Below are 25,626 nucleotides of genomic sequence, written 5' to 3' on the forward strand. Positions count from 1 at the left end.
TTTATCTTACGATTAATTATTAATTATTATTATTTTTTATTTGTATAAATTGTCCTATTGTCTTTGAATTTTCTTTATTGTTCTCCTAATTTACCTTAAAAGTAAAAACTCATCATAAAAATTAAATAAAATAAAATATAAGTAATAAATAAAAATAAATAAAATAAAATATAGTAAAGAAAAAAGTGTGTATTATTTATATATTTTTTAATATCTAATAACAACAAAATTATTTGCGATAACGCATGTATTTGTGATGTTTATATTAACAATTATTTTCATAAACATTTCTATTCTAGAAAAATAAAAAAAGAAATTTCATAAATATCATGTTAATATTTTTAGCACGAGCAATTTATCTAAAATTTTGCTTATTGTTGCGTTTTAGTCATCGATAAATTTTCAGTCTTTCAACTTGATTGTACGTAAAAAGGAACAAAGCTTGCGGAGAGAGCGACAGAGGAGAAGGAAAATGGCTATGAACGTATATGCTTTGATCTAGTTTTGAATTATGTAAAACATAACATATAAAACAGTATACTTCCGAAAACCAAACATAGCGAAAATAAATTTCACGAAATCATAAGCGATGTTTCTTTGTAAATATGAGTCATCCATCTCATTATACAAGATTCTTGAAAATACATATACATATTTTTTTGATTTTTGATTGGTTTCCCACGAAAGTGCGAAAGTAAATAAATGTCTTCGAGTAATTACTTTTAACCAATTCTTAAAAATTGTAACAAACGATTTCAGATACGAAAAAAATTGCGAAAATAATGACAAATATTTGCGCGATGAGTCTCGGAATCTCCGTGCAAATGAACCGCATTTAGGGGGATTTTATTTCGGGATCTCCAGGAATGTGACGTGGTTGCGTCGGTTTCGTTATTTCAAACCCATGATCGGGACTCCAGCTGGAGCAACCACAACACGAGCCTCGTTATTCGGTGCTAATGACGCTACGCGGCCTGAATTTATGGTGTTGAGAGTTAAGGGTCTCCCGCGATTTCTCTCGGAGATCATGCGAGGGAGGAATGCACTACGTATAAATCGAGCTTTCGCAAAAGCTTTCACGCGTCTCTGATAAACACACGATAAATAGTGATTATGATAATTTAATTAAGAAATCATATCAGTGTGTTTTCGAAGCAAACAAAAGTGTAAGAGTATGCTTGACAAACAATTAGACATGTATCAATTCTTCAAAAAATTAGACATGTATCAATTCTTCAAAAAATTTTAATGATTTGAAAAAGACAGAGATGTAAAACACGCAAATCTTCTAAAATACGTTAAATTTGAAAGCAATGTAAATATTCCGTTACGTATTTATATTTGTCCCTGAATTGAGAAAACACAATTATTGACGACCTTAGAGCTTGTTTTTAAGACATGCCAAGTATTAAGATCATCGTCAGATTTCAGTGGCCTTTCGAAAGAGAAAGAGTGTAATTGTACGATATATATTTCCGGCCTTAATAATCCGTTATAATAATGTGTTAATTGCAGTTTACATTTCAACAAAGGATTTAATTCAATCTGCATAGAATTTCAATAAATAAGGTAAGTCATTAGAAAAAAAATATATATCTTATATATAACGATTAAATTTAGTTAAATTTATAAGGTTAACATATCGTGTGTAATAATAAAGTCTATTAAGCTTTTTCCTAATTAGCTTTGTTTAATAGAAATTGATTATGTATTCATTCTCGTAATTTGTCATTAAAAAAATACAATCAATATAAAAAGCTCTGCATTATATTTTATTTACGCTTATACTTTTTTTAATAAAGAAATATTTTTACAGATACTTGAAACAAGAAACTTGACATGGGGAGACTGTTGTTAAACCTGTTATTAAACAGCTGCTTCTTCATAAACACAACAGCTTTTTTATTTAACTTCGACTTTTTTTTTACCAACGATGAGCCCAAGCCAGAATTCCGTTTACCGGACTATATTATACCAGTGCATTATGATATCCAACTCGATCTGACATATTTTGACGCAGAAGAAGATCTGTTCAAATATATCTTCGGGATATGCAATGTCGATATTAACATTACTCGTCCAACGAGGTACATAAGTTTGCACGCAAAAAAGCCACAAATAAAAGTACAGGATGCTAGCCTCGCCAATATAAAGTCATTAGAAATTTATAAATGGACATATGTTACATACAACAATGAATCCCATATTCTCGTCTTTGACTTTTATTATCAATTACCAGTTGGACGTTATATATTAAAAATGAACTTCACTAGTTTCGCGAATGATGATGAAAGTTTCTTGAGAATTACCTACGCAAACTCAAATAGAAATAAAGCGTGAGTAAATGTTGAATATACTGTAATAAAAAGTACTTACAGTAAAATACATTGAAAAATTATTCTTAATAATGTAATTCACTAAAAAATAACGGATATATACACACATATATATATATATATATATATATATATATATATATATATATATATACATGTATATCACCTAAGCTTATATTTTATTACAATTTTTAATGCCAGTAACTTTTAATGATGATTGAATATTTCTTGTTATATGAGATATGCTATTAAAATGTGGTAGGTGGTTTATCTCAACACCATTCCAAGCAATTGGAGCTCGACAATTGTTTCCATGTTGGGACGAGCCAGGATTAAAAGCGACATTTAAAATCTCAGTTAAACATTACGAAACGTATATGATTTTGTCAAACATGCCGATAGAACATGTAACTAATGATGTTAAGCATGAACTCTCGACAAAATTCAAAACCACTCATTTAATATCTACATACCTCGTGTTGTTTATAATATATGATAAGTTCTCTCGCGACCTACAGTTCGAACAGCAATATGTCCAAGAAACAGTGTTTGCAGATAATGTCACTCAACTTATCACAATGAACCTCGAAAGATGGAAATATTTTGAGAATATGTATCACGTCAAAAATTTAGGTCCTCAAAATAACACCATGAAAATTATTCCTTACAGGTAATACATAAGTATATTAAAGTATTAAAGTATAATAATTGGAATACATGAAAAATCATTAAACATTAAGCTTAATAAAAACTTTACATATTCACATTACAATGGTTTTTTAGAGATGCAACTATTTTCTATAATGATGAATTAGATCCTGATATGCACAAATTGGACGTAATACGTAGAATAGGATACGAACTGGTACATCAATGGTTTGATAATCTGATCAGCCCATCCTGGTGGTCTGATTATTGGTTGAACGAAGGTATTGCTATATTGCTGGGAACAGATGTCATCAATCAGGTTGTTTCTTTGATTACATATATTGCTCTTTTGATTATATACGGTAAAAAAAAAAACATTAATTGACAACGAAAAAGTTTGTTGTGAATTCATTAAGATCACAAATTTTGATTATGTTTAAACTTTTAAATTTTATAAAAATTCTCTAAAATGAAGAATACGATACGTATAAAATTATATATGATACGTATTAATTTAAAAATAAGAAAGCATATTTGTTTGTAATAATATCTATAATCTCAGATAATTAGTCGCACATATATCATTACAGAAAAACTCTACTATATTTTCCTACACTCAATAAAAAATAAGAAAACCATCTTAGTGCAGTAATTGTAAACAATTATTGTTATTTAATACAAAAAGTATACACATACGAGCTCTCTCTCTCTTCCTATTAAAAATTTTTTCTTCCTTTTAAAACTATTGATTATTTGGTTCAAACTTTTATAATAAAACGTGCATTTATAGCGTTTTGAAGATCTCCATATGTGGGATCTATTCGTGGTTCAAATTCAACAAGAATCTCTTCGTTTGGACAATTCTCCAAGGGGTGTTATGAAGCCTCTTACATCAGAAGTCAATAAACCGTCTGAAATTGATTCACTTTTTTCTTTTTCTCTTCATATTAAAGGTAAGATAAAGGAACTACAACAATAATAACACATAATTAGATTGTTCATAAATTTCTGAACGTAAAAAAACATGAAAAAAAGTTAGAAAAATTAAATATATAAATTAATTTTTCCTCAGTTTATTTATATGTATATTAATTTCATAGGAAAGAAAAGAGAAGGTAGAATTTAAATATAAAATTTAAAATTTTTTATGAAATCACAGATATGTTTTCATGAATTTATGGGCACTAGAAAAAATTATTATTTAATTGTATACTTTATGATTTTTGTCATTATCGCAGCACCTGTCATACTACGTATGTTACGACATTTTCTTATCGACCAGGTATTCCAAAAGGGTATTGAGATATTTCTTAGCAAACAGTGAGTAATATAATAGTTACGTATTATAAAAATAAAAATTATAAATGGAGATTAAGAATTTTATAAAATATTTTTAATTTTCCTATTTTAAAATATATAATTTTTTCTATTATTTCCTAGTCTTCTTCATTATTATGTTCTTTCTTTTTCGGGCAACTATCTACTTCTATTTTTGTTCCAATTTTTATATGTCTTTTCTACCACAAATCATTTTCCTTATTATATTATTTAAATAATTTACATTAAGTTGTATGTGCTTCAAAATTATCTGTAGATATCAAAATATATAATTGCTTTCCTGTAATCTATACAATTTGTATAATGTCTATCGTCAATCATTTGTAATTTTTTATAAATTTAGCAAATTTAGTTCGGCATCTATTGATGATTTCTGGGAAAGCATGCAAAGTGCTCATAATGCAACTAATATGGAAAGAATTATCGTAAGAGAAATAATGAATGCTTGGACAAAGCAAAAACATTATCCTACTTTAAAGGTTGCACAAATATACGATTACACTAATATTCATTATGTAAGAATAACAGTAGAAAATATTGAAAATCATTGGTGCATACCTGTAACTGTAACTACACAGACGATATCAAATTTTACGATACACCCTTGGAAATTTTTCTATAATTGGAAAAAGTCGAATTCTACTTGGTTTATGGATATTGTTATAGATGGCCATATCGGTGACTGGATAATAGCTAACTTACAACAAATTGGTAATATTTTCTAATAAATTACTAATACATAAAAGGATTTAATAATACATAAAGTGTATTGTTTGTACCATAGGATATTATCGTGTTAATTACGAACTTAAAAATTGGCAAAATATTGCGAAATATTTGAACTCTGCAACCTATAGTAAAATACATGTTCTCAATCGTGCTCAAATTATCGACGACGCCTATTATTTCCTGTCGTCAGGCAAACTTGATATGCATACATTTTTGGATCTTGCGAAATACTTATCGCAAGAGACCGATTTTGTGGCATGGTATCCTATGATCAAAGCTCTTGAAGATATGTCAAGTATCCTTCCAATATCGGACACAGAAGAAAATGTCGATTTATTCAAGGTAAATAATAACAGACATTCATTAATAAAAGTGTTTTTCATATATATTAGATTATTACATATAAGATATATAAAGAACAAAATTGTCAAATAATTTTGCAAAATATATATATACGAGAAAATTTAGTTGCACTTTTACATAATTTTATTTTGATAAAGAAAATTTATAAAAAAAAGATTTGCATATCCTCAATTTTACATTCTAGATGTTAAACATTATATGTTAATAGTAAATTATTCTTGCGTTAATATTAAGAGTGCTTTAAATGAATGTAGAAATAATAATTACATGCTAATTTTAAAAAAGTTACATCCAGTTGTAAGAGAAAACAATCTATTAAGAAGAATACTTATCGATTACTTTCGTTATAAATATACTGTTACTAAAAAATTTATTAAAACATTTTACAAAAAATCTAAAATTTGTAAAATTTGTAAAATATTTTTTAAAAGCATATTACTTATTAATAAAAATTTTTTTATGAAAGAAATTTTTCATGAAAGAAATATTTAATGGAGTCCTTGAACGCCTTGGATATGAAGAACGTTCTGAAGAGAATGTCCTTACTAAATGTTTAAGACAAGAAGTTGCCAAATGGGCATGTATTTTCAAGGACCCCACATGCATACAAATGGCCAAAAATAAATTGGAACGACATATTATCCATTCTGAAAAGTACGTTTTTATCATCTTTCTGTTGCAGTCTTTTTTGTATCTTGTACAATGCATGCTAAATAATATATTAGGAACAATTATACATATTTTATTATATACATATACAGGGTGACCCATTTTAACTTAGGCAGCCAAATAACTCGAAAAATAAGCAAGATAGAGAAAAATGTTTTAGACAAAAGTTGTATGGTTTCGAGGGGCCATAAGATGGTATCATTGGTTTGACCTTGAAGAGTCATTTGAAGGTCACGTGAAGGTCACTTCAATTTTTTTAAATGGAATACCCTATATATTTTTGTACATTCTTGTAGCTTATTTCGAGAGCTTTCCAAAACACTATAATTAAGTACCTTTCCGTTAAGTACTTTTTGAGTTATGATGCTTGAAATAATTTCTTAATTTTACATAAACCGTAAAATATCTTGTAAAATATTCATTTTTCGATTATCTTACCTTAATACTTTTATGTACAAAATAATGAGAGGAATCAATTGGTGTAAAGAAAACACATAGTTGTTTTTAAGAAAAAATATGGAATTGTTAATTGCAAATTACATATTTTTTCTTCGAAACAACTATGTGTTTTCTTTACACCAATTGATTCCTCTCATTATTTTGTACATAAAACTATTAAGGTAAGGTAATCGAAAAATGAATATTTTACAAGATATTTTACGGTTTATGTAAAATTAAGAAATTATTTCAAGCCTCATAACTCAAAAAGTACTTAACGAAAATGTACTTAATTATAGCGTTTTGGAAAGCTCTCGAAATAAGCTACAAGAATGTACAAAAATATATAGGATGTTCCATTTAAAAAAATTGAAGTGACCTTCACGTGACCTTCAAATGACTCTTCAAGGTCAAACCAATGATACCATCTTATGGCCCCCTCGAAACCATACAACTTTTGTCTAAAACATTTTTCTCTATCTTGCTTATTTTTCGAGTTATTTGGCTGCCTAAGTTAAAATGGGTCACCCTGTATATATATATATATATATATATATATATATATATATATATATATATATATATATATATATATATACATATATATATATATATATTTTTTTTTTTTCTAAACATTTGTGTAATAAATTTTTCTCTTGGTATATTATATAGAGTTTTACCGTGGTGGAAACAATGGACATATTGTAACGGAATAATGATGGAAAAAAATTTAAACGGTACTTGGTCGATAATATTAGAAAAATGGGCGTCAGGTTGTGATCATAGAAATTTAGAATTTCTAACTTGCGTTGCACATCCTACGTTCATCAAGGAATATTTGAATGAAGAAAGTTTACAAGCATATCTCAAAAAAACATATTTTTCTCAGAAAAATATAATTGTAAACTTTCGAAACATTGACCGTGTTAAAAGATTTCTTTCCACGATTATGAGACATGCAAAGAACGATGAAATACTTGAATATATATTGCAAAATTTTAGAAAAGTAAAACCCAGGTAAAATAAATATATATTTCATAAATATATTCTCACAATTCATGTAGATATGTATTACGTAAATGTGTTTATATCTGTTATTTTGGTTTTATAGGGAAATTAATATGTACACAGCATTGGTTATTATAATTAATCATGTGTATTCTAAGATACAACTACAGAAGGTATTTTGAAAAGTTATGTATACTTATTTATTTGTATCTCGATATTAATCGCATCTATCTTTCTATGCACATAATTTCTTTTTATCTAATTATATTGGGAAAAAGAATTATGTCGCATTAGACTTTGGTGTACAATTAACTTATTTTGTTGAAGTAAATATCGAAATAATTCATTTTAACTGAATAAATATCGAAATAATTCATTTTAGATTACAAAGTTCGTGGATAATCTTGTAAAACGAAATATTTTAAATACTAATCGTTTGGCGAATATCTTCTTCCCTAATGAATTTTACAAGGTAAATTTTGTGTGATTCAGATATTATATTCATTTCAATATCTTTTCTTTATCATAAAATATTTATGATAAAATAATGAAATAATTTATTTACCCTATGATAAAAAACAGAAAGTATGTTACATTATATTCTTATCTATAGTCCAAAAAGATTGTTATTTATTGACAGTAGGTGTAAAAGTAATTTATTTTAGGTACATGTAAGAGCTTCTATATCCGAACGAATTTCGTTTATTCGTCGCAAGATAAGAAAACGCTTCTTTGAAATCACGAAATTCACCTGAAATACAGTCAGAGGAAAGTTCTCAAATTTGAATGATTCATCTATTAATCTATAAATAGTACAAATTGTATCGCTTGGAAATCTATCTCAATTATAAGTCATTGTTTTTATTTTTCTTATTTTTTTAACAAATCTTTAAGATAAGAAACACTAACGAAGTCTCTAAAATCTATCAATTATAATTTTTTTAGAATATAAAACTATTCGAAAAAATTATCATTTTACGCTTTAAAAATATAATAATGCTAGGAAATAGTTTATATATGTAAAACATTTTATCATTACTATATAAAGACAAAATAAAGTGTATATAATTCTGTCAAAAAAAAAATATATATAGACTTAATTATATTTCTGTATAATGTATTTTAATCTAAATAATTATATTACTATCCTTAAAAATAGATAAACAATAATTTATTCGAAATGATACATATTCGATACAAAATGTATTCATATAAGAAATATGAGTTTCGAAAAAAGTCTTCGAGAAGCTTTTTGCGAATTTCATTCTGTAATCAATGATAAAATTTATTATATAATATTATGCATATTCTTAACAACATTAAAAAATTAGATGTTATTATGTTGTTATAATATTATAATGTTATATTGTTATATTGTTAAATTGACTAATGCTACAACATTTATATATAATATTACTAATCGTCAAATTGTATTAATGTTATAATTATTATTATATGTTCGCATCTCTCTCTCTTTTGTAATTTATAATATAAATATATAAATTATATAGCAAAATTCTTATATTATTATCTTTTTTATACATTTTTATAATTCAAAAATTTCTGATTTATCCTAATGCATTTGTATTTGGTGTTAAAAATTAAAGTTCCTCGCGATTTCTCTTAAAGAAGGCGAGAGAGAAATGCACTATGTATAAATCGAGCTTTCGCGGAAGCTTTCATTTCTGCTCACTCTTTCAGCTTTTGTCTCTGATAAACACAAGATAAATAGCGTGATTATGATAATTTAATTAAGAAATCATCAATGTGTTTTTGAAGCAAACAAAACTGTAACAATGTGTCTACCAAACAATTAGACAGGTAATTTTATAAATTTTTCATAAAATTTTTTAATGATCTGAAAAAGACAGAGATGCAAAGCATGCAAGTCTTCTAAAATACGTTAAATTTGGAAGCAATGTAAATATATTCCGTTACGTATTTTGATATTTGAATGTGTCCGTGAAGTGGGAAAACACAATTATTGACTTTAGAGCTTGTTTATAAGATATGGCAAGTACCAAGATTGTCGTTAGATTTCGGTGGCCTTTCGAAAGGGAAAGATTGTAATTGTGCGATATCTACTTCTGGCATTAACAATCCGTGATAATAATGTGTTAATTGTAGTTTACATTTCAACAAAGTAAAATACAATTTCATTACACTTCAATCTGCATAGAATTTCAATAGATAAGGTAAGTCATTAGAAAAAAAAAGAAATATTTATGTATCTTATATATTATATAACGATTAAATTGAGTTTAATTCGTAAGATTATCATATAGCATATCGTGTGTAATAATAAAGTCTATTAAGCTTTTTCCTAATTAGCTTTGTTTAGTAAAAATTGATATATTTGAAATATTTTTGTATTCATTCTCGTTACTTTTCATTCAAAAAATACATTCAATAAAAGAAGCTCTACAATGTATTTCATTTACGTTTATATATATTTTTTTTAATAAAGCAACAGATACCTGAAACGAAAAACTTGACATGGAGAGACTGTTGTTAAAACTGTTATTAAATAGCGGCTTAATAATAAACGCAATAGGTCATTTATTTAACTCCGATTACAAAGTGGACATGCCAGTTGGATTCCGTTTACCGGATTATATTATACCAGAGCATTATGACATCCAGCTGGATCTAACACATTTTGACAAAGAAGGAATTCTATTCAAAAATATCTCCGGTACATGCAATGTCAATATTAAGATTACTCGTCCAACGAAATGTATAAGTTTGCACGCAAAAAAACCGCAAATAGAAGTACAGAATGCTATCCTCACCAATATATCGTCATTAGAACTTTATGAACCGACAAATGCTACATATAACAGTGAAACTCATATTCTCATCTTTCACTTTAATTATCAATTATCAATTGGATATTATACATTAAAGATGAGCTTCATCAGTTTAGCGGATAATGGTGAAAGTTTCTTGAAAATTGCCTACGCAAACTCATATAAAAATAAAGGGTGAGTGAATGTTGAATATACTGTAATAAAAAATATCTAGCGTTGAATAAAATACATTGAAATTATTCTTAATAATGTAATTCACTCAAAAAAAACGAATATATATATATATATATATATATATATATATAATCATTTTTTTAGTGAATTATAATATTAAGAATAATTTTTAATGCAAATTTAAAATAACTTTCAATAATGGTTGAATATTTCTTGTTATATGAGATATGCTATTAAAATGTGGTAGATGGTTTATCGCAACACCATTCCAAGCAATTGGAGCTCGACAATTGTTTCCATGTTGGGACGAGCCAAGATTAAAAGCGACATTTAAAATCTCAATTAAACATTACGCAAAGTACATGATTTTATCAAACATGCTGAGAGAAACTGCAAATGGAAATGATAAGGACGTACACTTGACAAAATTCGAAACCACTCCTTTAATATCCACTTACCTCGTGTTATTTGTAATATATGATATGTACCCTCGTAACTTACAGTTCTACGAGAAATATATCCAAGAAACAGTGTTTGCAGATAATGTCACTCACTTTATCACAATGAATTTCTTAAAGAGATGGAAATATTTTGAAGATATTTCAAATATGTATCATGTCAATTTAAATTTAGATAGTCATGATAATAACACCAAAAAATTTATTCTTTACAGGTAATACATAAGTAAATTAAAGTATTAAAGTATAATAATTAGAATACATGAAAAATCATTAAACATTAAGCTTAATGAAAACTTTACATATTCACATTACAATGGTTTTTTAGAGATGCAACTATTTTCTATAACGATAAATTAGATCCTGATATGCACAAATTGGACGTAACACGTACAATAGGATACGAACTAGTACATAAATGGTTTGATAATCTGATCAGCCCATCCTGGTGGTCTGACTATTGGTTGAACGAAGGTATTGCTACATTACTGGGAACAGATGTCGTCAATAAGGTGATTTCTTTATCTGTTTATATATAATGTTTGTTAATTATACACAATAAAAAAATTATTATTTATATTATTATATATTAGAAATTAATTGACAATGAAAAAGTTTGTTGTGCATTCATTAAGATCAAAAGTTTTGATTGTATAAATTTTTTTAATTTTATAAAAAATCTAAAGTATGAAGAATGATTTAATTGAATTCAAAATACGATACGTATTAATTTAAAAATAAAACATCATTTTTTGTAATAATATCTATAATCTCAGATAATTAATCGCATTGCATACATATTATTTCAGGGAATTTCTGCTATATTTTTTACACTTCATAGAAAATAAAAAAACCATTTTAGTGCAATAAACAAATTATCGTTATTTATTATGAAAAATATACACGAGCTCTTTCTATTAAAAATATTTTCTTCCTTTTAAAAGTATTGATTATTTAATTCAAACTTTTATAATAAAACGTTCATTCATAGGGTTTTGAAGATCTCCGTATGTGGGATCTATTCGTGGTTCAAATTCAACAAGAATCTCTTCGTTTGGACAATTTTACAGAAGGTGTTATGAAGCCTCTTACATCAGAAGTCAATAAACCATCTGAAATTAATTCACTTTTTTCTTTTTCTTTTCATATTAAAGGTAAGATAAAGCAACTACAACAATAATAACACATAAGTAGATTGTCCATAAATTTCTGAACGTAAATAACATGAAAAAAAGTTGGAAAAATTAAATATATAAATTAATTTTTCCTCAGTTTATTTATATGTATATTAATCTCATAGAAAAGAAAAGAGAGAGAGAAGGTAGAATTTAAATATAATATGTAAAATTTTTTATAAAATCACAGATATGTTTTCATGAATTTATGGGCACTAGAAAAAATTATTATTTAATTGTATACGTATTTTATGATTTGTCATTATCAGCACCTGTCATACTGCGTATGTTGCGACATTTTCTTACCGACCAGGTATTTCAAAAGGGTATTGAGATATTTCTTAGCAAACAGTGAGTAATATAATAGTTACGTATTATAAAAATAAAAGTTCTAATGGAGATTAAGAATTTTATAAAATATTTTTAATTTTCCTATTTTAAAATATATAATTTTTTCTTTTGTTTTCTAGTATTCTTCATTATTAAGTTCCTTTTTTTCGGGCAACTATGTACTTCTATTTTTGTTCCAATTTTTATATGTCTTTTCTACCACAAATAATTTTCCTTATTATATTATTTAAATAATTTACATTAAGTTGTATGTGCTTCAAAATTATCTGTAGATATCAAAATATATAATTGCTTTCCTGTAATCTATACAATTTGTATAATGTCTATCGTCAATCATTTGTAATTTTTTATAAATTTAGCAAATTTAGTTCGGCATCCATTGATAATTTCTGGGAAAGTATGCAAATTGCTCATGATGCAACTGATATTGATAGAATTATCGTAAAAGAAATAATGAATACTTGGACAAAGCAAAAACATTATCCTATTTTAAAGGTTGCACGAATATACGATTACACTAATATTCATTATGTAAGAATAACAGTAGAAAATATTGAAAATCATTGGTGCATACCTGTAACTGTAACTACACAGACGATATCAAATTTTACGATACACCCTTGGAAATTTTTCTATAATTGGAAAAAGTCGAATTCTACTTGGTTTATGGATATTGTTATAGATGGCCATATCGGTGACTGGATAATAGCTAACTTACAACAAATTGGTAATATTTTCTAATAAATTACTAATACATAAAAGGATTTAATCATACATAAAGTGTATTGTTTGTACCATAGGATATTATCGTGTTAATTACGAACTTAAAAATTGGCAAAATATTGCGAAATATTTGAACTCTGCAAACTATAGTAAAATACATGTTCTCAATCGTGCTCAAATTATCGACGACGCCTATTATTTCCTGTCGTCAGGCAAACTCGATATGTATACATTTTTGGATCTTGCGAAATACTTATCGCAAGAGACAGATTTTGTGGCATGGTATCCTATGATCAAAGCTCTTGAAGATATGTCAAGTATCCTTCCAATATCAGATACAGAAGAAAATGTCGATTTATTCAAGGTAAATAATAACAGACATTTCATTAATAAAAGTGTTTTTCATATACTATATATTAGATTATTACATATAAGATATATAAAGAACAAAATTGTCAAATAATTTTGTAAAATATATATATACGGGAAAATTTTTAGTTGCACTTTTACATAATTTTATTTTGATAAAGAAAATTTATAAAGAAAAGATTTGCATATCCTCAATTTTACATTCTAGATGTTAAATATTATATGTTAATAGTAAATAATTCTTGCGTTAATATAAAGAATGCTTTAAATGAATAATAGAAATAATAATTACATGCTAATTTTAAAAAGTTACATCCAGTTGTAAGAGAAAACAATCTATTAAGAAGAATACTTATCGATTACTTTCGTTATAAATATATTGTTACTCAAAAATTTATTATAAAACATTTTACAAAAAATGTAGAATTTATAAAATTTGTAAAATATTTTTTAAAAACATATTACTTATTAAAAAAAATTTTTTTTTAATTATTTACTTTTTTAATAAGTAATTATAAGTTATTAATATTTTTTAGTTATTCTTTTTTTATTATAAATAAAAAATATATGCTTACACAATATTCCAAATGTAGAATTGTAATTATATAACAAATTTTTAGAAAATCATGAAAGATATATTTAATGGAGTCCTTGAACGCATTGGATATGAAGAACATTCTGAAAAGAATGTCCTTACTAAATGTTTAAGACAAGAAATTGCTAAGTGGACATGTGTTCTGAAGGATCCTAAATGCATACAAATGGCCAGAAATAAATTGGAACAACATGTTATTCGTTCTGACAAGTAATTTTTTTATAATTTTTCTGGTGCAGTCATATCTTCCTTGTATCTTGTGCAATGCATGCTAAATAATATATTAGAAATATATTAAAATAATATAGTAGAAACAACTATACATATATATTTTATTATATACACATATATATATATATTTTTTTTTTTTTTCAAAATATTTGTGTAATAAATTTTTCTCTTGGTATATTATATAGAGTTTTACCGTGGTGGAAACACTGGACATACTACAACGGTATACTGATAGAAAACTATTTAAATGGTTCTTGGCCGATAATATTAGAAAGGGTGTTAGGTTATGATCATAGAATTTTAGAATTTCTAACTTCCATCAAAGAACATTTGAATAAAGAAAGCTTACAGCCAGATCTAGATCACACAAGACTTTATTCTCAGGAAAATATATTTGTAAACTTCCAAGACACTGACTGTGTTAAAAAATTTCTTTCCATTATGAAGCATGCAAAGAACGATAAAATACTTGAATATATATTGCAAAATTTTGAAAAAGTAAAACCCAGGTAAAATAAATATGTATTTCGTAAATATATTCTTACAATTCATATGGATATTCATCACGTAAATATATCTGCTGTTTTGATTTTATAGAGAAATTAATGCGGTCACAGCATTGATTATTATAATTAATCATGTGTATTCTGAGGCACAACTACATAAGGTATTTTGAAAAACTATGTACTGTATACTTATTTATTTGTATCTAGATATTTTAATTCCATCTATCTCTCTATACACATAATTTCTTGATCTAATTATACTGGGAAGAAAGTATTATATCGCATTAGACTTTTGTGTAATATTTAATTTATTTTGCTGACAGTAAATATCGAAATAATTCATTTTAGATTATAAAGTTCGTCGATAGTTTTATGGAACAATCCACTTCAAATGTTAATAATTTAGCGAACGTCTTGCCGGACATCTTGCTAGACACTGAACTTGACAAGGTAAATTTTGATTCAGATATTATATCCATTTCAATATCTGTTTTTAATTATCGTAAAATTTTTTATCTCTTTTTAAATAAAATATATACATATAATATATATATATAGGTATATATATATATATATATATATAAGATATATTTTATCTTTGTAGACACTTATAAATAATATAAATATAATATTATAAATAATTTGTTTACCCTACGATAAAAATCAGAAAGTATGTTACATTATATTCTTATAGTGCAAAAAAGTTGTTATTTATTGACAATGGTAAAATAATTTATTTTAGATACATGAATATATGAGAACTATTATACCCAAACGAATTGGTTTTATCCGTCGCAAGATAGGAAAACGTTCAAATGAAATCGAGCTTATCCAAAATCGAGCCAGAGAAATGTTGTCAAATTTGAATAATACATCTATTAATCTATGAATAGTACAGATTATATATCGCTCGGAGATCTATCTCAATTATAAATAACTTTTTATTATTTTTATTCTTTTAAACAAATCTTTAAAATAAGAAATATTAACAAAGTCTGCAAAATCTATCAGTTCTAATATTTTTAAACATAAAACTATTCGAAAAAATTATTATTTCAAGCTTTAAAAATATAATAATGCAAAGAAATAGTTCATAGATGTAAAACATTTTATCATTACTATATAAGGACAAAAAATAAAGTATATATAATTCTATCCAAATATATATATGTACATATATATATATATATATATATATATATATATATATATATATATATATATATATAGACTTAAATTATATTTCTCTACGATATTTTTTATTCTAAATAATTATATTATTATCCTTAAAAATAGATAAACAATAATTTTTTCGGATAGATACATATTCGATACAAAATATATTCATGTAAAATATAAGTTTCGAAAAAATCTTCGAGATGCTTTTTGCGAATTTCATTCTTTGATCAATAATAAAATTTATTATATATTATTATTAGATTTTTAATAGCTTAATATAAAAAAATTATATACATTGTTATATTGTTACAGTGATATATTGACTAATGCTTTAACATTTAATATTATTAATATTAATGTAGCGTTTAAGATTATTATTAATTAAGATTTAATATTATGTGTAATATTATTAATCGTCAATTTGTATTAATGTTAAAATTATATTATATGTTCGCATCTCTCTTGTGATATTTATAATATAAATACAATATATAAAAATTGCATAGCACAAATTCTTATGTTATCTTTTTTATACATTTTTATAATTCAAAAATTTCTGATTTATCATAATGCATTTGTATTTGGTGATAAGAATTAAAGGTCCCTTGCGATTTCCCTCGAAGATCAGGCGAGAAAGAAATGCACTATGTATAAATCGAGCTTTCGTGGAAGCTTTCATTTCTGCTCACTTTCAGCTTTTATCTGTGATAAACACAAGATAAATAGCGTGATTATGATAATTTAATTAAGAAATCATCAATGTGTTTTTGAAGCAAACAAAACTGTAACAATGTGTCTACCAAACAATTAGATAGGTAATTTTATAAATACTTTATAAAATTTTTTAATGATATGAAGAAGACAGAGATGCAAAGCACGCAAGTCTGCTAAAATACGTTAAATTTGGAAGCAATGTAAATATATTCCGTTACGTGTTTTGATATTTGAATGTGTCTGTGAAGTGGGAAAACACAATTATTGACTTTAGAGCTTGTTTATAAGATATGGCAAGTACCAAGATTGTCGTTAGATTTCGATGATCTTTCGAAAGAAAAAGATTGTAATTGTGCGATATCTTCTGGCACTAACAATCTGTGATAATAATGTGTTAATTGCAGTTTACATTTCAACAAAAGATTACACTTCAATCTGCATAGAATTTCAATAGATAAGGTAAGTCATTAGAGAAAAAAAAGAAATATATATGTATCTTATCTATTATATAACGATTAAATTGAGTTTAATTCGTAAGATTAACATATAGCATACCGTGTGTAATAATAAAGTTCATTAAGCTTTTTCCTAATTAGCTTTGTTTAATAAAAATTGATATATTTGAAATATTTTTGTATTCATTCTCGTTATTTTTCATTCAAAAAATGCATTCAATATAAGAAGCTCTACATTGTATTTCATTTACGTTTATATTTTCTTTAATAAAGCAACAGATACCTGAAGCGAAAAACTTGACATGGGGAGACTGTTGTTAAAATTGTTATTAAATAGCGGCTTAATAATAAATGCAATGGGTCATTTATTTAACTCCGATTATAAAGTGGACATGCCAGTTGGATTCCGTTTACCGGCTTATATCATACCAGAGCATTATGATATCCTGCTGGATCTAACACATTTTGACAAAGAAGGAAATCAGTTCAGAAATATCTACGGTAAATGCAATGTCAATATTGAGATTACTCGTCCAACGAGGAACATAAGTTTGCACGCAAAAAAGCCGCAAATAAAAATACAGAATGCTACCCTCATCGATACATCGAAATTAAAACTTCATTATTTTTATTATTATTATGAACCGACAAATACTACATATAACAATGAAACTCATATTCTCGTTTTTCACTTTAATGATCAATTATCAATTGGAAATTATACATTAATGATGAACTTCATCAATTACGCGGATGATGATGAAAGTTTCTTGAGAATTGCCTACGCATACTCAAATAAAAATGAAGCGTGAGTAAATGTTGAATATACTGTAATAAAAATATCTTTAGTAAAATACATTGAAATTATTCTTAATAATGTAACTCACTAAAAAAACGGATATAAATATGTACATATATATATATATATATATATATATATATATATATATATATCCGTTTTTTTTAGTGAATTACATTATTAAGAATAATTTTTAATGCAAATTTAAAGTAACTTTTAATGATGATTTAATATTTCTTATTATATGAGATATGCTATTAAAATGTGGTAGATGGTTTATCGCAACACCATTCCAAGCAATTGGAGCTCGACAATTGTTTCCATGTTGGGACGAGCCAGGATTAAAAGCGACATTTAAAATCTCAGTTAAACATTACGAAATGTATATGATTTTGTCAAACATGCCGATAGAACATGTAACTAATGATGTTAAGTACGTACTCTCGACAAAGTTCGAAACCACTCCTTTAATATCTACTTACCTCGTGTTGTTTGGAATATATGATAAGTTCCCTCTCGACCTACAATTCGAACAGCAATATATCCAAGAAACAGTGTTTGCAGATAATGTCACTCAACTTATCACAATGAACCTCGAAAGATGGAAATATTTTAAAGATATTTCAAATATGTATCGTCATATCATTTTAGATAGTCAAAATAGTATCACCAAGAAACTTATTCTTTACAGGTATAAGTATATTAAAGTATTAAAGTATAATAATTGGAATACATGAAAAATCATTAAACATTAAGCTTAATGAAAACTTTACATATTCACATTACAATGGTTTTTTAGAGATGCAACTATTTTCTATAATGATGAATTAGATTCTGATATGCACAAATTGGACGTAATACGTAGAATAGGATACGAACTGATACATCAATGGTTTGATAATCTGATCAGCCCATCCCGGTGGCCTGACTATTGGTTGAACGAGGGTATTGCTACATTGCTGGGAACAGATGTCCTCAATAAGGTGATTTCTTTATCTGATTACATATAATGTTTTTTGATTATATACAATAAAAAAAATTATTATTTATATTATTATGTATTAAAATTGACAATGAAAAAATTTGTTGTAAATTTATTAAGATCATAAGTTTTAATTGTTTCAATTTTTTAATTTTATAAAAAATCTAAAGTATAAAAATGATTTAATTAAATTTAAAATATGATACGTATTAATTTAAAAATAAAAAACCATCTTTTGTAATATTATCTATAATCTCACAATCAGATAATTAGACGCATATATATCATTGCAGGGAAATTTTGCTATATTCTTTTCACTCAATAGAAATTAAAAAACCTATTTAGTGGAGTAAACAATTTTTGTTATGTAATACAAAAAAATATACACAAGATCTTCCTATTAAAAATATTTACTTCCTTTCAAAAATTGATTATTGATTATTGGTTCAAACTTTCATAATAAAACGTTCATTCATAGGGTTTTGAAGATCTCCGTATGTGGGATCTATTCGTGGTTCAAATTCAACAAGAATCTCTTCGTTTGGACAATTTTACAGAAGGTGTTATGAAGCCTCTTACATCAGAAGTCAATAAACCATCTGAAATTAATTCACTTTTTTCTTTTTCTTTTCATATTAAAGGTAAGATAAAGCAACTACAACAATAATAACACATAAGTAGATTGTCCATAAATTTCTGAACGTAAATAACATGAAAAAAAGTTGGAAAAATTAAATATATAAATTAATTTTTCCTCAGTTTATTTATATGTACATATATTAATCTCATAGAAAAGGAGAGAAAGTAGAATTTAAATATAAAATTTAAAGTTTTTTATAAAATCACAGATATGCTTTCATGAATTTACGGGCACTAGAATAAATTAGTATATTAGTATTAATTGTATACGTACTTTATGATTTGTCATTATCGCAGCGCCTGTCATACTGCGTACGTTGCGACATTTTCTTACGGACCAGGTATTCCAAAGGGGTATTGACGTATTTCTTAGCAGACAGTGAGTAATATAATAGTTGCGTATTATAAAAATAAAAATTATAAATGGAGATTAAGAATTTTATAAAATATTTTTAATTTTCCTATTTTAAAATATATAATTTTTTCTTTTATTTTTTAGTCTTCTTCATTATTATGTTCTTTCTTTTTCGGGCAACTATCTACTTCTATTTTTGTTCAAATTTTTATTATGTCTTTTCTACCACAAATCATTTTCCTTATTATATTATTTAAATAATTTACATTAAGTTGTACGTGCTTCAAAATTATCTGTAGATATCAAAATATATAGTTGCTTTCCTGTAATCTATACAATTTGTATAATGTCTATCGTCAATTATTTGTAATTTTTTATAAATTTAGCAAATTTAGTTCGGCATCTATTGATGATTTCTGGGAAAGCATGCAAAGTGCTCATAATACAACTAATATTGAAAGAATTATCGTAAGAGAAATAATGAATGCTTGGACAAAGCAAAAACATTATCCTATTTTAAAGGTTGCACGAATATACGATTACATTAATATTCATTATGTAAGAATAACAGTAGAAAATATTGAAAATCATTGGTGCATACCTGTAACTGTAACTACACAGACGATATCAAATTTTACGATACATCCTTGGAAATTTTTCTATAATTGGAAAAAGTCGAATTCTACTTGGTTTATGGATATTGCTATAGATGGCCATATCGGTGACTGGATAATAGCTAACTTACAACAAATTGGTAATATTTTCTAATAAATTACTAATACATGAAAGGATTTAGTAAGACATAAAGTGTATTGTTTGTACCATAGGATATTATCGTGTTAATTACGAACTTAAAAATTGGCAAAATATTGCGAAATATTTGAACTCTGCAAACTATAATAAAATACATGTTCTCAATCGTGCTCAAATTATCGACGACGCCTATTATTTCCTGTCGTCAGGCAAATTCGATATGTATACATTTTTGGATCTTGCGAAATACTTATCGCAAGAGACAGATTTTGTGGCATGGTATCCTATGATCAAAGCTCTTGAAGATATGTCAAGTATCCTTCCAATATCAGACACAGAAGAAAATGTCAATTTATTCAAGGTAAATAATAACAGACATTTCATTAATAAAAGTGTTTTTCATATACTATATATTAGATTATTACATATAAAATATATAAAAAACAAAATTGTCAAACAATTTCGTAAAATATACATATACGAGAAAATTTAGTTGCACTTTTACATAATTTTATTTTGATAAAGAAAATTTATAAAGGAGAGATTTGCATATTCTCAAATTTTACATTCTAGATGTTAAACATTACATGTTAATAGTAAATTATTCTTGCGTTAATATAAAGAATGCTTTAAATGAATGTAGAAATAATAATTACATGCTAATTTTAAAAAGTTACATCCAGTTTCAAGAGAAAGCAATCTATTAAAAAGAATACTTATCGATTACTTTCGTTATAAAGATTGTTACTTAAAAATTTATTAAAAAATCTAGATTCTATCTAAATTCTAGATTCTATCTAAAATCTAGATCCTATCTAAATTCTATATAAAATCTTAATTTGTAAAGTCGTAAAATATTTCTTAAAGGCATATTACTTATTAAAAATAAATTTTTTTATTATTTACTTTTTCAATAAGTAATTATGAGTTATTAATATTTTTTAGTTGTACTTTTTTATTGTAAATAAAAAATATATGTATAACATAGAATATTCCAAATGTACAATTCTAATTATATAACGAATTTTTAGAAAATCATGAAAGGTATATTTAATGGAGTCCTTGAACGCATTGGATATGAAGAACATTCTGAAGAGAGTGTCCTTACTAAATGTTTAAGACAAGAAATTGCCAAATGGGCATGTGTTCTGAAGGATCCTAAATGCATACAAATGGCCAGAAATAAATTGGAACGACATATTATCCATTCTGAAAAGTACTTTTTTTATCATCTTTCTGTTGCAGTCTTTTTTGTATCTTGTACAATGCATGCTAAATAATATATTAAACAATTATATATATTTTATTATGTACATATATATATACAGGGTGTCCTAGACCACCCGTACACCCCTTTTCTTTTAAAAACTAAGCATTTTAGAGAAAAATGTTTTCGATAAAAATTGTATGGTTTTGAGGGGAACATAAGATGGTGTCATTGGTTTGACCTTGGATGGCATCGTTAAGGTGAGATCAAGGACACCTTTAATTTCTTAAATGGAACCACCTATTTTTTATTGCATATTCTTATAGCTTATGTCGAGAGCTTTCCAAAACACTATAATAAAGTATTTTTTCATCAAGTACTTTTCGAGTTATAAGGCTTGAAATAATTTCTTAATTTTACATAAACCATAAAATATCTAGTAAAATATTCATTTTTCGATTATCTTACCTTAATACTTTTATGTACAAAATAATGAGAGGAATCGATTGGTGTAAAGAAAATACAATTGTTTCGAAAAAAAATGTAATTGTTAATTGCAAATTACATTTTTTTTTTCGAAACAATTTTGTGTTTTCTTCCTTGTGTTTTCTTCCTTGACCTCACCTTAACGATGCCATCCAAGGTCAAACCAATGACACCATCTTATGTTCCCCTCAAAACCATACAATTTTTGTCGAAAACGTTTTTCTCTAAAATGCTTAGTTTTTGAAAGAAAAGGAGTGTACGGGTGGTCTAGGACACCCTGTATATATATATATATATATATATATATATATATATATATATCCTAAATATTTGTATAATACATTTTTCTCTTGGTATATTAGAGTTTTACCATGGTGGAAACAATGGACATACTGTAACGGTATAATGATGGAAAAAGATTTAAACGGTACTTGGTCGATAATATTAGAAAAGTGGGCGTCAGTTTCTGATCACAGAATTTTAGAATTTCTAGCTTGTATTGCACATCCTATATCTATCAAAGAATATTTGAATGAAGAAAGTTTGCAAGCATATCTAGATCTCAAAAAAACATATTTTTCTGAGAAAAATATATTTGTAAACTTCCGGGACATTGACCCTGTTAAAAGGTTTCTTTCCATGATTATAAGACATGCAAAGAACGATGAAATACTTGAATATATATTGCAAAATTTTGAAAAAGTAAAACCCAGGTAAAATAAATATGTATTTCGTAAATATATTCTTACAATTCATATGGATATTTATCATGTTAATATATCTGCTGTTTTGATTTTATAGGGAAATTAATACGTACACAGCATTGATTATTATAATTAATCATGTGTATTCTGAGGCACAATTACACAAGGTATTTCGAAAAACTATGTACTGTGTATACTTATTTATTTGTATCTCGATATTAATCCCATCTATCTCTCTGTGTACATAATTTCTTGATCTAATTATACTGGGAAAAAAGAATTATGTCGCATTGGACTTTTGTGTAATAATTAACTTATTTTGCTGACAGTAAATATCGAAATAATTCATTTTAGATTACGGAGTTTGCGGATAATCTTATGGAACGATACATTTTAGATACTAATAATTTGGAGGCTATTTTGCTTCATAGTGAACTTGACAAGGTAAATTTTTTGATTCAGATATATCCATTTCAATATCTTTTTATTTATCATAAAATTTTTTTATCTTTTTAGATAAAATATATACATATGATATATACATTTACATGTATATATGTATATATATATATATATATATATATATATATATATATATATACATACATGTACAGGGTGTTCTAAAAAGGTATGTCAAAAATTTAAGGAGATATTCCTCACACCTGAAGGATGAAAAAATGTTATATGGACATTGGTGCGGAAATGCTTATTTCAGGAGTTATGTTGAAAATACTGTTAGCTGTATTACTTACACAAGGAAAAATTTAGGATTAATTATTGTAGACGACAATCGTTTAATTAGGCTTATTTACATTTGGTTTTAATGTGACCTTGAGTATGTTACAATAAATGTTGAAAATGTTCACCATTTTCCTGAATACAAGCAGTGACACGTCGATTCACGGACACATTCAAAAATGCCTGGCGTACAGCGAATTGTCTCGCAACTTGCAGTGATACGGTCACGAAGATCTTGAATATCACGCACTGGTGGCATTTTTGAACATGTTCGTGAATCGATGCGTCGACGTGTCACTGCTTGTATTCAGGAAAATGGTGAACATTTTCAACATTTATTGTAACATACTCAAGGTCACATTAAAATCAAATGTAAATAAGCCTAATTAAACGATTGTCGTCTACAATAATTAATCCTAAATTTTTCCTTGTGTAAGTAATACAGCTAACAGTATTTTCAACATAACTCCTGAAATAAGCATTTCCGCACCTATGTCCATATAACATTTTTTCATCCTTCAGGTGTGAAAAATATCTCCTTAAATTTTTGACATACCTTTTTAGAACACCCTGTATAAGATATATTTTATTTGTGTAGATATTTATAAATTACTTATTTCCCTTATGATAACAATCAGAAAGTATGTTACATTATATTCTTATAACAAATAATTGTTACTTACAATGGAAAAATAATTTATTTTAGTTGGATGAATATATAAGAGATATGATATCCGAACGAATTTTGTTTATCATTCGCAAGATAGGAAAACGTTTAAATGAAATCTATCTTATCCAAAATCGAGCCAAAAAAATATTGAATTATAATAAATTTGAATTATATTGAATTATAATAAATATTAAATTTGAATAATTCACCTATTGATCTATGAATAGTACAAATTATATATCGCTCGGAGATTTATTTCAATTATAAATAATTTTTTTATTATTTTAATTTTTTTAAACAAATCTTTAAAATGAGAAACTAACTTAATAAAGTCTGTAAAATCTATCATTTATAATTTTTTTTAAATATAAAACTATTCGATAAAATTATCGTTTCAAGCTTTAAAAATATAATAATGCAAAGAAATAGTTCATAGATGTAAAACATTTTATCATTACTATATAAGGACAAAAAATAAAGTATATGTAATTTTGTCCAAATATATATGTACATATAATGTATATATATATATATGTAGACTTAAATTATATTTCTCTACGATATTTTTTATTCTAAATAATTATATTATTATCCTTAAAAACAGATGAACGATAATGTTTTCGAATCGATACATATTCGATACAAAATATATTCATGTAAAATATGAGTTTCGAAAAAATCTTCGAGATGCTTCTTATTGCCAATTTCATTCTTTAATAAATAATAAAATTTATTATATATTATTATTAGATTTTTAATAGCTTAACATAAAAAATTATATTGTTATATTGTTATATTGTTACAGTGATATATTGACTAATGCTTTAACATTTAATATTATTAATGTTAATGTAACATTTAAGATTATTATTAATTAACATTTAATATTATATGTAATATTATTAATCGTCAATTTGTATTAATGTTAAAATTATACGTTCGCATCTCTCTTGTGATTTATAATATAAATACAATATATAAAAATTGTATAGCACAAATTCTTATCTGTTTTATACATTTCTTT

The 25,626-nt window shown here is 25.8% G+C and overlaps 2 protein-coding genes across 2 annotated transcripts; both read left to right on the plus strand.

Annotated features, from left to right (window-relative positions):
* Window positions 1-1,439: 1,439 nt before the first annotated feature.
* LOC145959244 (uncharacterized) lies at window positions 1,440-16,068 on the plus strand. The gene is made up of 25 exons (XM_083077898.1): window positions 1,440-1,569; window positions 1,817-2,336; window positions 2,599-3,006; window positions 3,120-3,303; window positions 3,775-3,937; window positions 4,223-4,304; window positions 4,666-5,033; window positions 5,107-5,393; window positions 5,881-6,068; window positions 7,194-7,538; window positions 7,633-7,702; window positions 7,912-8,001; window positions 8,195-8,277; window positions 10,010-10,513; window positions 10,761-11,186; window positions 11,300-11,483; window positions 11,963-12,125; window positions 12,416-12,497; window positions 12,857-13,224; window positions 13,298-13,584; window positions 14,210-14,394; window positions 14,601-14,924; window positions 15,013-15,082; window positions 15,270-15,371; window positions 15,664-16,068. The coding sequence occupies exons 2-25, from the start codon at window positions 1,840-1,842 to the stop codon at window positions 15,808-15,810; spliced, it is 5,607 nt and encodes a 1,868-aa protein (XP_082934024.1). The 5' UTR covers window positions 1,440-1,569; window positions 1,817-1,839; the 3' UTR covers window positions 15,811-16,068.
* A 981-nt stretch (window positions 16,069-17,049) lies between these two features.
* On the plus strand, window positions 17,050-25,600 carry LOC145977609 (aminopeptidase N-like). Its single transcript, XM_083109697.1, has 13 exons — window positions 17,050-17,273; window positions 17,543-18,077; window positions 18,340-18,759; window positions 18,868-19,051; window positions 19,529-19,691; window positions 19,987-20,068; window positions 20,431-20,798; window positions 20,872-21,158; window positions 21,829-22,013; window positions 22,853-23,203; window positions 23,292-23,361; window positions 23,549-23,638; window positions 24,639-25,600. The coding sequence occupies exons 2-13, from the start codon at window positions 17,572-17,574 to the stop codon at window positions 24,777-24,779; spliced, it is 2,847 nt and encodes a 948-aa protein (XP_082965823.1). The 5' UTR covers window positions 17,050-17,273; window positions 17,543-17,571; the 3' UTR covers window positions 24,780-25,600.
* Window positions 25,601-25,626: the final 26 nt, after the last annotated feature.

This window comes from Camponotus vicinus, unplaced genomic scaffold, assembly GCF_025532165.1.
Source record: "Camponotus vicinus isolate PSW18456_S1 unplaced genomic scaffold, iyCamVici1.0 SCAF_1, whole genome shotgun sequence".
NCBI lineage: Eukaryota > Metazoa > Arthropoda > Insecta > Hymenoptera > Formicidae > Camponotus > Camponotus vicinus.

Excerpts from the sequence above, each read along its gene's own strand:
- LOC145977609 (XM_083109697.1), top strand. The coding sequence starts at position 17,572 with ATGGGGAGACTGTTGTTAAAATTGTTATTAAATAGCGGCTTAATAATA. Across the intron at positions 20,069-20,430 it reads GACGTATTTCTTAGCAGACA|CAAATTTAGTTCGGCATCTA; the intron begins GTGAGTAATATA and ends TTATAAATTTAG. Across the intron at positions 23,639-24,638 it reads TTCATAGTGAACTTGACAAG|TTGGATGAATATATAAGAGA; the intron begins GTAAATTTTTTG and ends AATTTATTTTAG.
- LOC145959244 (XM_083077898.1), top strand. The coding sequence starts at position 1,840 with ATGGGGAGACTGTTGTTAAACCTGTTATTAAACAGCTGCTTCTTCATA. Across the intron at positions 2,337-2,598 it reads AACTCAAATAGAAATAAAGC|GTGGTTTATCTCAACACCAT; the intron begins GTGAGTAAATGT and ends AAAATGTGGTAG. Across the intron at positions 11,484-11,962 it reads GAACAGATGTCGTCAATAAG|GGTTTTGAAGATCTCCGTAT; the intron begins GTGATTTCTTTA and ends GTTCATTCATAG.